General features: G+C 45.4%; 1 protein-coding gene across 7 annotated transcripts in view; it reads right to left on the bottom strand.

Annotated features, from left to right (window-relative positions):
* mical2b (microtubule associated monooxygenase, calponin and LIM domain containing 2b) overlaps positions 1 to 15,514 on the bottom strand; it is a 36,339-nt gene that overhangs the window by 7,099 nt on the left and 13,726 nt on the right. For 2 of the 7 annotated variants that reach the window (XM_030366947.1, XM_030366950.1), the window contains 19 exons: positions 14,228 to 14,485; positions 13,860 to 13,975; positions 13,482 to 13,608; positions 13,133 to 13,223; positions 12,208 to 12,355; positions 10,821 to 11,020; positions 9,991 to 10,085; positions 9,735 to 9,806; positions 9,472 to 9,597; positions 8,655 to 8,813; positions 8,123 to 8,416; positions 7,447 to 7,587; positions 6,257 to 6,748; positions 5,918 to 6,019; positions 5,661 to 5,753; positions 4,390 to 4,576; positions 4,014 to 4,084; positions 3,803 to 3,902; positions 308 to 442 (listed from right to left, as the gene is read on the bottom strand). In XM_030366947.1, coding sequence (XP_030222807.1) covers positions 308 to 442; positions 3,803 to 3,902; positions 4,014 to 4,084; positions 4,390 to 4,576; positions 5,661 to 5,753; positions 5,918 to 6,019; positions 6,257 to 6,748; positions 7,447 to 7,587; positions 8,123 to 8,416; positions 8,655 to 8,813; positions 9,472 to 9,597; positions 9,735 to 9,806; positions 9,991 to 10,085; positions 10,821 to 11,020; positions 12,208 to 12,355; positions 13,133 to 13,223; positions 13,482 to 13,608; positions 13,860 to 13,975; positions 14,228 to 14,485 — 3,007 coding nt within the window. Of the gene's footprint in view, positions 1 to 307; positions 443 to 1,395; positions 1,679 to 3,802; positions 3,903 to 4,013; positions 4,085 to 4,389; positions 4,577 to 5,660; positions 5,754 to 5,917; positions 6,020 to 6,256; positions 6,749 to 7,446; positions 7,588 to 8,122; positions 8,417 to 8,654; positions 8,814 to 9,471; positions 9,598 to 9,734; positions 9,807 to 9,990; positions 10,086 to 10,820; positions 11,021 to 12,207; positions 12,356 to 13,132; positions 13,224 to 13,481; positions 13,609 to 13,859; positions 13,976 to 14,227; positions 14,486 to 15,514 lie in introns of those variants that run through there. The other 5 variants (XM_030366953.1, XM_030366948.1, XM_030366949.1 and 2 more) reach the window with 5 other exon arrangements.

The raw sequence follows: 15,514 nt of genomic DNA, 5'->3' as shown, positions 1-15,514 counted from the left end.
TAGCATCTCCCAGGAACGCAAAGCATCTCGGTTCAGCTACAGAGGTAGACCAACAGCCAGACAGGTTGCTGGTGTCTAATACAGAGCTGTATGTGTTTACGTATGTATATGGGAATATTTCTGTGTTTGTGAATATGTACCTTCATTTTGCTGGGATGCCAAAATAAATATTCTGGGATTTTGAAGATTGTTAGATAGTTTAAGTTGGTTACTTTATATCAATGTGATGTTATACAGTATATACACACTAAATAAACGCTGGATCTTAGTTAAACAACCAGGAGGGAGAGGCAGACGACTCAGATACCTTTGTGACCACCTGTATCAGCTGAGGCCTCCGTAGCTTCCAGCACCTCCTCCACCATGCCTGCTACCGGGCAAGTCCCTGGAAGGCCTTTCTGGGCACCCTGCCCTGAAACCACAAATAACCCTGCATGCCCACCTGAAAGTAAAGACGATGGGTCTAATGGTGAGTCACAGGTAACACATACACACATACAACTGGATAACACAATTTCAGCACCACACCAATACTGTGCTTCTTGAACAGTTCAATACAAATAAATACCCTCAACACTGCATTTACTCTCTCTCCCTTTGTAACATGAATCTATTCCTTATCTAGTCTGTTGATTGAAATGCAACAAGAGGAGATGTGCCATCAACAGTAGTTATGCATAGCCATCCATAAGGTATCATGCATTCAATACTCACAGTCAGTCAACAGTAGTCAACAATTTAAAGACATTTCCGGAAGTTATTCCACTTGGACAAGTATGATTGATAAGAAAGCAAAAAACAGAAAAAAATAAATGGTGAAAAAATACTCCCTGTAGAGGGCTGAGTCAGCCATAACAAATACTCAGAAAATGTTGAATACAACAGAAAGGCAGTTCTAAAATGGTGAAGGACCCACTGAGAGTAAGTACGAGAAGAGAACAAGAGAAAGACAACAGGAAAAGCCCACTGGACAGCAGAAATCAGCATGTGATCAAGTCCAGATATTAAGTTTTTGATTGAGAAGTGTGAATTGAGTTGAGCTTTTGCATTTGCTTGGACGCTCTTAAAAGAGACGTCCGTAAACGTTAAGACAGACTGACACAATCGGGCGAGCCAGCTGAGCTGTACCACTCAAGACAGAATCTGTGAATTTAAGTTATGAGTCAGAAGCAGGCAATAATTCTTTACAAATAAAGAAGTGTGAACGTTTAAGCCTTTGGACGTGGTGGTTGGTTAAAAGCAATGTTGTTGAAAGTTAAAGTGCATCCAATTTCTCTGGTAGAGATGGGAAGTTCTAAGTGGCTTCTTCTAAATTCTGACCTTAATTTAAACCATTGCCTCTTGATGGATTCTTTACCATTCATATGCGTCATTTGTAACAAAGGAAGAAGCAGGTAATTTAAGCAATTCAATGTTTTATTTTTTCCAAAAGTACAACGTTAATAAATAAATGGAGGAACTGAACAGTTTCTGAACCGTGCAACATAAAATGACAAGGTTGGCAGGGAAAGTTTTAAGGATTTAACTATTATAGACACAGCTATAAATATAATATATAGAAAATATATATAACAGTTAAGTAGCGTACAGCTAAGCGAAATGCTGCGGCGCTGTACCGCCTAGTACGAAGTGCATGAGAGGGACCTGGAGAGGGGCTGTGGGGGGGCGGGGCCTCCTTCTGGAAAGGGAAGGAACCACAGACGCAAACCACAGACAGAGACCACACAGAACGTGGAGACATACCAGACTGTCAGGAGGGTTTGTGAGGAACGCAGAGCAGAGGGGTTAATCATCGCTCATAAACGGGTATCCAGTCAATTGGATCTGAATTGTGTGTTAGGCAGACAGGAGTTAGACCACGGCACAACCCGACTGTAAGATGGAGAGCAGATAGCTTAAGAACGATCAACTTGCAACTCCTAACTGAATGCAAATCCAAACTATTCTGGGACACCAGACCCCAGGTCTATAGGATAACACACACGTCATGCCAGCACTTGGACCCATGCAGTTTGAGATTTTTTTAGTCTGGGGGAGGTGGTAGAACTATGGAGGCCGGCAGGCAGCCAAAAAGAATCACAGAGAACTAAGTGACCATAGCAGGCCAAACATCAACTTCCCTGTTGCCGTGAATCAGCCAATCAGAGGATGCAGCATTGGAAACTTGAAAAAGACTGAATGGAATGGAGTGATTAAGAGTAAACATGGAAAAGTCTATAGAGGAATGGAAATAGAAAAAATGGAATGGAATGGCAAAGATAAAGGGGCAAATTAGCATTAACTCGCTGTACTTCATTAAAAAAAAACGATAAAGCTGTAGTACATTTAAGTTACAACACAATGTGACAATTTAAATACGACATCGACAAAAAAAATAATTGGTATCATTGCCTATCCAGCAAATATACAATTATTAAGCAATCCATTGTCTTAATAATGATAAAAAAAGCACCAATAAAATACTGATTTGGCATTTCCATTGCGCATCTCTGTTGCAACATAAACAGGTACCTGGTAAGTCTAGATGCAGAGCAGGCAATAAGAATAGCTTGCATAACCACTCAAGTTATGTAGCAGCATATTGTTTCATAGCTCAGAAAGATTCACTTTGTGTAGCAGCTGTACCAAATACTCAACGATCACAAATACAAAAAAAACATGTGTTTAACTTTTTACATAAATTGAAATTGTTGTGATTGGTGTATACAGCATATTGAGTGTGCTGAGATTTGTACTTCTGTAAATCTGTAAATTAGAGCAAAAACAGGTTTTGTTTTTGTGCCTAATTATATGTTTGTGTAAGCCATGAAATAGACTTTTTGATTATTGACACTAATCTGACTTCATTCTAGATTGGCTGATAGAGAATGTGGATTTCCTCTGGTAGCACTTAAAGAATAAACAAAGTATAGTATAATACTCCAGTATTTGGACAAGGCCTTGAGCCTACTTCAACATACATGATAAAGACACACTGGATAGGTGCATAAAGCCTAAATAAAGGGATACAAACGCCTTTTCATGTTCGGCCTAGTATGCAGCACACACAATTTAGCGTCACATCAGTCTGGTGTACATGCTATTAAAACAGTTTCTGGAGGTAGGATTTACGAGCTATTATTTGAGTGTAATTAGACAGAGTATATCCAAACACCAGCTATTGGTGAGTGAAATACACTCTGAGAATATAGGTTAAAAGTCAACTGCGCCTCTATATGAGCCAATTTAGATTTATTTTTGATTGGTTTGGGAACCATCTCGCCTGTCGATCAGCAGTTGAAATGCAACACTTCTCAATGGCGGAGAAAAGTAGTGAATGAGGGCAGAAGCATAGCGGGAGAGGACATTTATTTGGATGATGCGTCTACCCTGTTCTGCTCTCCCATTACAACTCGTGAATCTTACCTACAGCCACTATAATAAGTACAGTTGCACACTCCTTTCTGGCAATTGTTCTGTGAACTTGACCCCACTGCCTTCCTCTTTTAGGCCAGCCTGAGACCTAAGAAGGCCAGGCCGAAGGCTGCGTGAGGCCTGGCAGCAGATGCTGTCTATGGCCGCTGCGTCTGGGCCTCCTGGTACATCTGCCCCAGCACCTGGTGCATGGAGCAGACCAGACCAAGGCCCAGGCTCAGCAGCTCGCACAGGAACACATAGTCCTCTGAGCGGCTGCTCAGATGGGCCCGCACGGCACTCGCAGTCTCACACACATGCCCCATTACCCGCCCGGGCAACACACAGACGGCACGGCCAGCGAGCCACGGCCAGCTCTGGCCGCGCCTTAGCCAGGAACCCAGGGTACCTGATGTCGGGGCGTGGGGGCCCGCCGCCGGGAGCCCATTGGTGGCCCTAGATGATGACAACGATGACGAGCTAGATGTCCCAACGCCGTTGTGTTCACTCTGAAATGGGACACGACAAAGAAGGTCGAAGCAGATGTTAAGAATAGATTGAATGAGTGAAGGATCAGACAAGGATTCAGTTGTCTCAAAATGCATTGTAGCATGACTTACCATTTTCTTCTTAAATGCGTCCGGTTTAGTGCCTAATCGCTGCTTCACGTGGTTTTTACAGTAGAAACTCCCTGCAATAGCATGCACATTATCGCTTAAAACAAGAACATAATGCACCTATACCATTTCAAATCAAAAAAACTGAATGGTCACAAAAACATACAAATGGCAAAGAACAAAAGATGCATCATAAAACCAAGGACCATATAGAGGCAAAGAAATCTATACGGATTATAAAAACATGATTCATGTAATTTCTTACGTGCAAAATAGAATAAAAGCATTCTAACTCAGGCTTTAAGGAGGACACATCCTCGCCCGAAATATTAGGAAACCTCCGGTACAAACAGCCCCATGTGACCCGACCGTGACGCACCCTGCTGCGAGTCGAAGGAGTGGGTGCCGAGGCGCAGGGTGCAGCCGCACGCGGCGCAGCGGAAGCACTCCCTGTGGAAGAAGTGGCCCTCTGCGCTCAACCGCTCCATGATGTACACGCGCTTCAGGCAGAAGTGGCAGGTGTCGCTGCCGCCCAGGCCCGGGGCCGTGGCCTTCCTCACTGAGCCCTGAACCGGGGATGGGGGGGGGGAAGAAGAGGCAGAGAGAGGCTTTAGACGTCGAGAAGGAACCAGAGCGGGCCGAGGGCGCAAGGTTAGCCGCGATGACAGCACCCACTGATGGATAAACCCCAAAGTTCACCGTTCACAACCTCCCACAGTGGATACAACCCACCTCACAGTGGATACTACCCACCTCACAGGGGATACTACCCACCTCCCACAGGGGATACTACCCACCTCACAGTGGATACTACCCACCTCACAGGGGATACTACCCACCTCCCACAGGGGATACTACCCAGCTCCCACAGTGGATATTACCCAGCTCCCACAGTGGATATTACCCAGCTCCCACAGTGGATACTACCCACCTCCCACAGTGGATACTACCCAGAAATCACAACCAAGTTTCAATGCCAGACTACAGCTAGCTCAACTAGATAATGAGTAATTGCAATGTGCCAATACTTTTAGCCTCATCTGCTTTAGAGTCACTGCATATTATACAAATGTAACTCAGCAGATTGCCTATTTTCTGCCTTACAGATTTTCATCAGTCTCCCTGCAGAGAAGCAGGGATGGGCGTTATATAAGGCCATTATAGAAGCAAATCTCCTAGATGTGACATAGAGCTCCAAACACACTCAAGTCTTGGTCCATTTGCTTTGGCCTCCACAGATAGAGACAACGCAGAGCCTATTGACTCCTAATGCCTTAGGACCCGCCAGCACAAAGACCCTGGCCCCTGGAAGGGCAGACATTACATCTGAACATGGCTCAAACTTATGTGGTTGCCAGTCGTCAAGGTACGCCATATTTAATCCTAACACTGAGTAGAAGCTCCACTCATTATTGTAGAACCTCCATCCGGACAGGGCACTCAAACACTCAAAGGGTCCTCGCTAATTTTGGGTGATCAAACTTTAGAAAGGCACATAACGGATGAAGGGAAAGTGGGGTCCTTTTCCACCTTTAATACAAGTAAGAACCTGGGGTAGAAATTAAATCATGCCCTTCTTCAGTACAAATATATAAATAATTTGGTTACACAGCTCAATTACAAGTCTGCAAGCAAGCACATGCAGCTTACCGGCGTGGCATTGGGCCTGTTGATTGTCTCATAGAGGATCGCCAGTTTTTGAGCCTTGGCGTCAATGGCAGAAGACACCTTGCCAACAGTACGCTGGTGTTCACACCAGACGGAGGTAGGGGGAAAACAGGAAATACAACGTACATAAGAAGAATAAGAAGGAATAGAGGGAAACAGAGAACAGTAAGAGTGAGGAACAAAGGGGGGAAAAGACAAAAAGAAACGGCGGTTCTAAACTGAGGTATTGGAGAAAGTACCTCTTTACTGTACTTCTGCGGGCCTGCGGGACAGCTGTCCGAGCGCGCTACAGGCTTTCGAGTGATTCTTCTCGAGTTGAAAAGGGCCCCACTCCCCACAGACTAAAACAGACATCACAGTGAGGGGCTTTGAGTGACCACCCCTCAGAAGCCTCAACCTAACCATAAGCTTCTCAGATCTTCAAGATTTTCAAATCAACTAGGATCATTATTGTACAATAACTAGGTTTGCTTTAATTAAGTGTAAAAACATTTACAGATAAGCTTATATCAAAAGGGAGAGCAGCCTCCATACATCTGCCTTAGGTTCCGATATGCAGAACACATGCATTTCTTTACCTTCTCTTTGACACTTTCGGTCAATTTGCATCCGTTAAGCATCCCTAGAGATCCTCCACTGAAACTCTCCTCCCCGCGCTCCACATTGACTTTAAAGCCGTCAGTGGTGGCGGCAGGCATTGTCTGAGCGGCCGCGCACACGTCATTGGTGTGAGACAGTGCGGCTACCGTCTGACACACTCGTTGAACCCCAGAACCCGTTGGGGGAGAAGGGGTGCCCCGGTGTCCATTGTCACGGTGCGTATCAGAAGAGCGACCCTTCTCAGGGTTGTGTTTGTGTTTAGATTCATTGGGCCGTGCAGGGAGAGATGTGTCAGGCTTCTCTTCTGGCCCCCGTGGAGGGTGAGAGATGTGGGAGGGGAGAAGAGGGGTGGAGGAGACGCCCGAGATGGAGGGGTGAGGTATGGGGCTGTGGATTGCACGCTGGAGTGGAAGGCTCTTAGATGCGTTTGAAGAGGAAGATGAGGAGGAGGAGGATGTACGTAGTTCTGTCTATAGAGGAGGAGGAGAGAGTGAAACAGTGTAGGGAGCAAAGGCGAAATGAGGGAAGAGGAGAGAAGTCATTCTGTGGAGAGCATCAAAAGTTGGTTTCACACAGTCCCAGCATGCATCAGCAAGACAAAATTGGCAGTCAATACTTTGTTTTCCATTCGGAAAAAATATAATCAAATCATTCACAATAGTTAGTGCCTCCCTGGTTGTTGGGTGGGAGTTTAAATTACTAATTTAGATGATCATTTCTTTTCCATGAGCCTTGTATACGAGTCTCCAGATCACAGACAGCCAGTCCATCAAGCAAAAGTGCACTGCTCAAACAGGCATACAACCAGAAAGCGCGACAAGGAGTTAGATGTCCTTTTAGATCATGCTCAACAAAAGGTTCTTGGAAACTCTTTACAAAAGTGCTGAGTCTGGTTATTCTGCCCACACAGAAGCATTTTAGTCCAAACCCACACGGCTCAAAAGGAGATAACAAGCAACAAACACAAAACCAAAACCAGCAAGCTCTTACATAAGGCAAATCTATCGGTTGAGTGATAATATAAGAGGAGATAGTTTAAAACTCTAGGACTCCAAGGTTAGTGATATAGACCATGATCAAGAATAACACTGCAGGCACACAAGCAGATCAGATCTCCCATCATGTTAAGAGATGAAAGCATGGCATCGCTGTCGCATCACTGAAAGACCTCCGGAGAAGGACGCGGAGGAGGAGAAGGGGGAGATGAAGAAGAGGCGGGCTGTGTGCCGGAGCCAGGGAACATGGAGCAGAGGATGCCAGCCCTCTCCTTAATGCTCCTCCTGGTGAACTCCCGGGTGGACACCTTGCCCTGCACACAGGGCCAGAGGCGCTCAACTCCACGGAGCCATGACTCCCTCACCACGCTAATGGTGGTTTCTTGCAAAATAACATGACAACGTCTTCACATTGTGATTGAATCAAACGGAGATGAGGGCATCGAGGGAATTCCAGCAGAACTGTTTGTATGTTTTCCATCTCTACCCAGTTCTCTATCTACTTCTCGATGTAGGATTTCTAAAGTGTACATGTATGCGACAATATGAGCAAAATTTGGTCAAAAAGAAAGGTTATTGAATGTGTCATGACGACCTTTGGGGAAACGGAAGTGGTTATTCAAGTAGGGCAGTGTGCCAGCTAACTGAACGATGAAGAAGAGCTTCTAGGACAAAGTGAAGGTCATAGAATGGCCAGCAACCTTTGAATGTCACAGTTCTCTGCATGCATTTTTAGTCGTCATACTTAAACCTGTGATAGAAGAGAACTTGAATGTCAAAATATAGAATTAGAGGGAGGGACAGAATAAGATTAGTACAGAGAGACAGCGAGCGAGGCCTGCAGTTCACCTGGCTATGTGTTTCGTCGTGCTCTTCAGCCTGATGATCGTCTCCTGGTCTAGAAGGAACGGTGTTAGAGAAGTGACTGGTGGAGGGGGCAACAGGCCTACGCTCGGAGTAGTGTTTAACGCCATACGCCTTTGGGCTCGGCGATCTAGATGGGCTTGTGGGGCTCTTAGACCACGAGAGAAAAGGAGATTGGTCGAAACCGTTCTGAGTAGGAGGGGTCTCAGGGGAATACACAGGGCTGGTTGGCCGGGCCACGGCATTCGGATCCTCCAGCAAGCGAAGGTAAATGGAGGGCTGAGAATAGAGAGTAGGAGAAGGGGGAGAGGAAAATAAGAGGAAATCAGAGATAAAAAGAAAAAATAGTAAGAAAACAAATAAAAGGAAAATTAAGACTAGTTAAGTTAAAATCACACACACACACACACACACACACACACACACACACACACACACACACACACACACACACACACACACACACACACACACACACACACACACACACACACACACACACACGCACAGATTTTACCTGCCACTTGGGGCGTGGGGGAGGAGGAGGAGAAGGGGTAAGCAGCTTTGGCTTTGCAAAGCGAGGGTTGTCCCCCTCCTCCAGCTCAGGGGGTAAAGAAGGGCTGGAGATAGGAGACGGTGGAGGGGAAAGGAAGGGATCTGAAGCCTCACCGTCAGACTAAGGGTGATGCACAGAGAATGAAGGGACAGGAGGGTAAGAAGGGAAGGCGAAACGACCCAGTATGAAAACAACAGGGAACGAAGTGGACGAACACGGACGCGTCATGAGGAAAGCTCTTCCATGCAGTCCTAATGTAGTACATAAAGTACCTAAAAAAAATCAAATATAATCAAAGAAATGGTGTTGTACTGGCAACATTTTGTCAACAGCAAGCTCTCCTGCATCCTGTTCTTCATCTGGTTTTCATAAGGACAAGAAACCACTAATTATAGTCCGACGCCCACTCAGCAGCTCAGCAACAAAACCCAAACAGACAAAGGCTGGGGATCCAGCCAGCTGAACACCAAAACGCCCACAAATCTGTTGTTCTCCTCTGCCAAGACTCCAACATGGATACCCCTTCAGCTACAAGAACACTTGACTAAGTAGGATGGCAAACAAAAAAGTAAGGAATCCTGTCATCAAAATACCTTTCAAAGATTATGGAGGTGCCAACATGGCAAGCTCCTTAAACGTTCCATGGTCATTCATGATCACTTGCTTTACTCAATTTGATCTGCAGGACAGACAGACAGACAGACAGACAGACAGACAGACAGACAGACAGACCGTCTGCCTGAATACCCCAACAAGCGTGCACCTTTCAACCTCTCACCTTGTTGTGGAGCCTTGTGGACGAGGAGTTCTCCTCAAACTTGGCCAGGAGACTTGCCATTGAGCGGTCCTTGTTTTCCTGCAGTTCTCCGTCGGTACCAGCAAGGGGAGCACTTTGACAGGACAACTGTTGGGTGGCAAGGAGACCGGGCAAGAGAGGTGAGTGAGAAGGGACAGAGGTGGAACATATTCAATGTTGGATTTCTACACTCATGTTATTTATGATTTAAGTGATATATCCTCCAAATATTTCATGAAACACACCTCAGCAAGGTAATGAGTTCCTTTCCGTCTTTTCTTGTTGGTAGAATCATTGTCTTCCAGCTTTTTGTCATTCTGCATGAAGATGGGATATCATAAGGTATCAGATCAACATAGCTTTTCACAAGTTTATTTCTGGATTTTGGCTCAAAGCTTTTGTGACTGACTGATTAATAATATCACTACTTTTCTGTTTTAAAGTGTGTGCTTGACATAAAGAGGAGCTGAAAACAGGTTAGTATATGACCGTGTATTTTACCTTAGGGATTCTCTTTCTATGGTGAGGTTGGTTCAGGAGGGTGTGGTTTGTTTTGCCTGAAGACTTCTCATTATTCTCATCTGGTTCATTTGAGTCTGGTGAGACAAGAATTGTTGTCAAAATTATGAAAACATCACTCACTCTGCCTGATACCACTGGAATGATTTGTTCATTATGCCATTTTATCCCAAAAAGAAACACTGTGATTCAAGCCCCCTAAGGCTATATACACCGGAGCGTTCTCGCACAGTTTCAAGGTAAATTCTAAGCTCCATAGTGGACTCATTATAGGATGAAATATGAACAAGCAAGTACTGTTGCAGGGCTGTGATTGGACCCTCTTAAAACTATTACGAGGGCTGGCGGCCACCAGCGTCACAAAGTGGAGTGTGCCACTCAACCAGGCACACATACCACTCACGGCTCTGGCAGCAGAGGCTAACCTGAATGTTTTGAAGGACTTGTGCAACATGCAACTCTACTCTGAACTGCAACTCTACCGGAACAAATGTTCCAATGGCTTGACTGGCATTGGTTTGGGCACGTAGGGACCCTGACATCACTGAGAAAGAAAAGATTAAGATTTGCCAACTCATATGAACAATGGCTTTAAGGTCGTTCTCCCAGGGATCATACGATCATTTGATCCTTTGTTGTTCTGCATTTGTAAGATTCAAGCCAAACTAACAAAATGTTTCTTTGAAGTTCATGTGACGCGGTGTTGACGACGTTCTAAATTCCCGATACGGAATTCCACAGCCAGAGCCAGGTTAACCATGTCTCCAGGAAGACCTCGAGTGGGACTAGGAAACAGGAACAGAGGGCCTCACCGCCGTGGCCCCCAGGCAGTCTCCTGAAGGCTTCGTAGAACTTGGAGAGATAGAGCACCAGGAGGAGCTGGTCCGGCTGCTGCTCCAGGGCCAGCTCCTTCCCCGTGGTCACGGGCTGGATGCCAAACTCCCGCTCCGCCAGGTCAAAGGCCAGCTGGTTGTTGGACGCAGAGTCCTCTGCGGCCAGGGACTCGAAGTCTCTGAGGGGGGGAGAGGAAGAGGAGCCTCAAGATGAACGCTGGGGCCAGGGCGGGATGGAAGGAGGACAAGAGGGGAGGATAGAGGAAGAGTTTCTAAAAACAAAAAGAGTAAACAAAATGAACACCCCAACAAAGTTTGGGTGGTTCTGTTGAAATAGGGAGTGTGTGACTGAGATTACAGTGCGATCCAGATGCATCTGACACCCGCCTTCCGAGTTACAAGTGGGGAAATCTCCAAGCTTTTCTTGCGGCATTTCACGTTGGCACGCCGCCTTTTGGTTGGCCTACCTCGGAATACTGAGAGTATACCGAGTTCAGTGATGACGCTCTCAACAAAAATGGCTGCGCCGGTTGGTCAGTTTAATGTCGTTATGCATTGCACGGTCTTGCTGTTTGGGCAATACAATGTAAATTTTGTTTTCGAGTTGGTTTGCTAAAAAGTCTTATGTAGCAAACAATAAACAAAGGCTAGCCAATTTCAATGCACAATCAAAAAGACGAACGGGAACGCTATAAGTGCTCCAGGACCGGAAATTACGTCACTACTGCAACTCGGAAGGCTGGTGTCCGAGGCATCTGGATCACACCATTAGGCAGCATTTGTCCCTTATAATTGAAATTATAATTGATGATACTTAAAGCTTATTAAATAAAGATCAATATAGTCTGAAAATCGACTTCTGAGTTGAGGTCAGATTTAAATGCTTTGTATTGATCTATACACTTGATAAAAGGGTGATAAACAGCCCTGTCTGACAGGTGAAACAAGTTTCCATAGAACTAGACAATAGCAAACAAGGAAATATTGTCTCATTTTTCAAACAAGGATGTGTATTTCCGGCTCAAGCAGTCACTTTATGAGTTGCTTTGCATTGCTGCAAAATTCTGTAAAGTCTTCACATTTTCCCTTCTTTCTGAGTAAAATTTGAATAAAGGACTAAACAAGAGACAGCTTCAAGGTTGCCCTGTGGTGAAACCTTTAGTGGTGCAACAGGTGCTGACATTGATGGACCAATTGAAATGCTGCCATATTAAAGGGGTCATACTCATCGCATTGCGCTTACATACTGATGAGGAAAGGGACTGGGAGTGACTTGAATGTGAGGCATCCAATAATCCGCAAGCTTATAACATTCCCTCCCACTGTGTGCGTGCGTTCGTGCGTGCGTGCGTGCGTGCGTGCTTACATGAGGTCAGGTCTCTGGTGGTGTATGAGTGCGCAGAGGGCCAGGCCGTCCCTCCAGGAGGAGCCCAGGTCGGTGACCTCCACTCCCCTGTAGTCCTGCGTCTGCTTCTGGCACCAGGTCAGCAGCTCACTCTGATGCACCACCGCCTCTGACAGAGGGAGGCAGAGGCAGATAGACGAGTGAGTGAGTGAGGGAGAGTGAGAGATGTAAAGTCCTTTGAATTCTGCAGACTCTATTTCGTGTAGTGTTACAGGAAATTATAGTTTGTCAGAAGTGTCTCTCTTATTTACCATAAGATGTAAAACGTACAGACCAGTTAGGACTCTATGACAGACATGCAAACATTTTCCTCTCAAGATGACCACATTCCATACTTCCATTCCATACTACTTTTGTGACACTACAACAAATCCCTCCCACTCTGAACAGCTTCTGGTTGACTGACAGTAAGCCATACTGGATGTATCTGGCATTGTAATGAACAGCAACATGTGATCAAACACACATAGAATCTGCAAGACCTTCAGAGGGCCCAGTGCTAAAAATAATGATTGGTACCCATTTTATTTAAAGATTTTGAATATATTCCACCTTATAATAAATCCTCAAATGACAGTGTATCCAATACATTGGAAACGTTCAGAGTTCAGAGTTGGGACACACATGAAGACACAGAGGCAGGTGGATTATTGAACAAAAAGGACAAGCAACGTCAACGCGCAAACTATAAACAATTGTGACGAAATTAGGCAACATTATCAGTATGGAGACACGATGTCAGTAGGATTCAAATCTACATTTGAATATTCAAAGTCTTGGATTTAACCTCACTTGACTTCCCTTGAGATCTAATACTAGAAGAGAAGGCCTGTTGAGGCAGAGTATGGTCCGGGGTGAAGTATCATTAGTTTGGCCAGAGCCTCACCTGTACTGGAAAAGTTGGTAGATCTACGAGAAGGTCCTCTCCTCTCTACCGGATAGGAGTGCTCCTGGCCGTTCATCAACAGATGACGCACCTAAGAGAACACAAGCAATATATTTACATGGCACTTTCCTTTATACTTAAAGACACTTTACATAATAAGACAGAACCTAGAGAACAATAAACAAACAAGAAAAACATAAATGAACAAAGTCACATTAAAAACACATACAAATTAAAGAGGCAGAAAGCGGAACAGAGAGGTGAAGGAAATGAGCAGGAATAGATGATAGGATAGAGTTATGGGTTAAATATTTATCTATTTAAATATCCTGTTGACTGTCACCCTGACCTGATGTGGGCGTATGACACTGGAGTTGAGGTTGGGGTAGCGGGTGCTAGGCTCAATGGAGTACTGCTCAAAGTGTTTGTTGATGTTTTCAGTGGTGGTCTGAGGCAGCAGCCGATACAAACTCTCCCTGGAGAGAGAGAACAGGATCTAAAGCTCAATGACATCTTGACATTAAAGGGCTCTTTGACTTGATGATAAAAACACATGGCAGGAAAAGGGCTCTTTGACTTGATGACAAATAACAGGGAGGAACGGTCATTTAAAATAAGAGCTCGGTAATCTAATATTGTAGCATCCAATTGTCAGCATCCATGACCATCTTCCAAAATCCATGCAAAGTGCAGAATGTAGCACAGACCATGGGTCAACTAAACACACCTCTCAGCCAGTACATCCAGAGGGCTCCGGCCCTGGGTCCAGCCCCTGACCATCCAGGCTGTATCGAAGGCAGCCAGGAAGCCCCGGGCACAGCCGGTGCCCATGGGCCAGAAGGGCTGGGGGCAGACACCACAGAGGGATATGAGTGGGGAGACACCAGAGAGAAGGAGGGCTCAAAGCTGGGAACACAGCTCCCCTCGAAAAACAGGACAATGACAACAGACAACAACAAAGCTTCACCTCTGCACGTTCTTCTCCGAGCAAACTGAGCTGATGTTTCAGACAGATACATACTCTCTTATATTACACAAACGCTGAGCCGGGCGGATCACCTTTACGTCAAACGTAACCCTGCACACATACGGTACCTCCAGCAAGCTGTCCCCCACCAGCGCCACCAGCACCTGGCGGCCGTGCTTCTCCCGCAGCAGCGCGGCGTTCTCCGAGGCGTACATGGAGGTGAAGTCGAACATGGTGACGTCGGGCTGGTCGTAGGAGTTGACGGCGTAGTCCAGCGACGGCAGCTGGTAGTTGGTGCCGAAGTCGGCCGCCTCGCGCGCGTAGGAGCGCAGCGCCTCGTTGTCGATGTTGTCCCGGTGCAGCAGGCGCTCCGTCTCCATGTGGTCCTGCGGGGGGAACACATCGTACCGCCGACTCAGGACAACCTGTTTGGTGTGTCAACGTGTACTGCGGGAACTAATGATAAAGGTCTTGGACATCAAATCACTATTCAGAATTATTTTGCAAAATTTCAATTGATTTATCTGTAAATATGACTTATATTATTTAATTTTACCTATTTTATCCTTTTCTATATGTTGCGCTATGGGTCGGAGACAAACGCAATTTGTCTTGCACATATTTTGGAATCAACAATAAAGCTGACTTTAAACTTAGAAATGGGTTCAAAGAACTAGGAAATAAAATATGAACTAGAAAATGTGTTTATGAATCTGAAAATGAAAATATTGCCAACTACAATCAATTATAACAGTTATACACCATCCGGCCTGCATACACACACGCGTGAGGCGATAATGTTTATTTTGTAACGTGGGAGCCATGTGGGAACTTGCGGTCAGGCCTGTGCATGCATACACACACACACGACGCAGGCTCCAGGAGGGTATAAGGGAGGGACGGGTGGAAATTCTGTGTGCGTAAGCATGTGAATCCCTCTGTAGTTCAGTGAACATGATAGCATGTTATATATCTAAATATAGATCTAAATCTATGTCTATATATCTATATATTAATATGTGTGTGTACCTGATAACTTGGCAAATACTTGAGGAGGCATCTGCCTCTTCTGTTAAGATGTCATCTTCATATGATCCAGGCAGTTTCCCCATGGTATAATAATAACCTTGTTACCCCCTCTAATCCCTGCAAAGACCATGGCTCCCTGAGGTTTGGCAACTCCAGCTCATAGTGTGCGTGTGCATGTGTGTTGTTGGAAAGGAGTGGGGGGTTGATTCATGTGTGGGCACAAACAATTACAGACCATTTCATTCACATCCCCCCACTTGTTGACAAAGCATGTAATGCAATGCCCTTGCACTCCTTTTTAATAGCACACATGCAGATGTCTGCGTAATGTCACTTGGGATTCTCCAATACGTCCCTCGTGAGAGTTTACATTAGCACACAAAGAA

Source organism: Gadus morhua, chromosome 9 (genome assembly GCF_902167405.1).
Source record: "Gadus morhua chromosome 9, gadMor3.0, whole genome shotgun sequence".
NCBI lineage: Eukaryota > Metazoa > Chordata > Actinopteri > Gadiformes > Gadidae > Gadus > Gadus morhua.
This window is presented reverse-complemented; position numbering and strand designations above follow the sequence as displayed.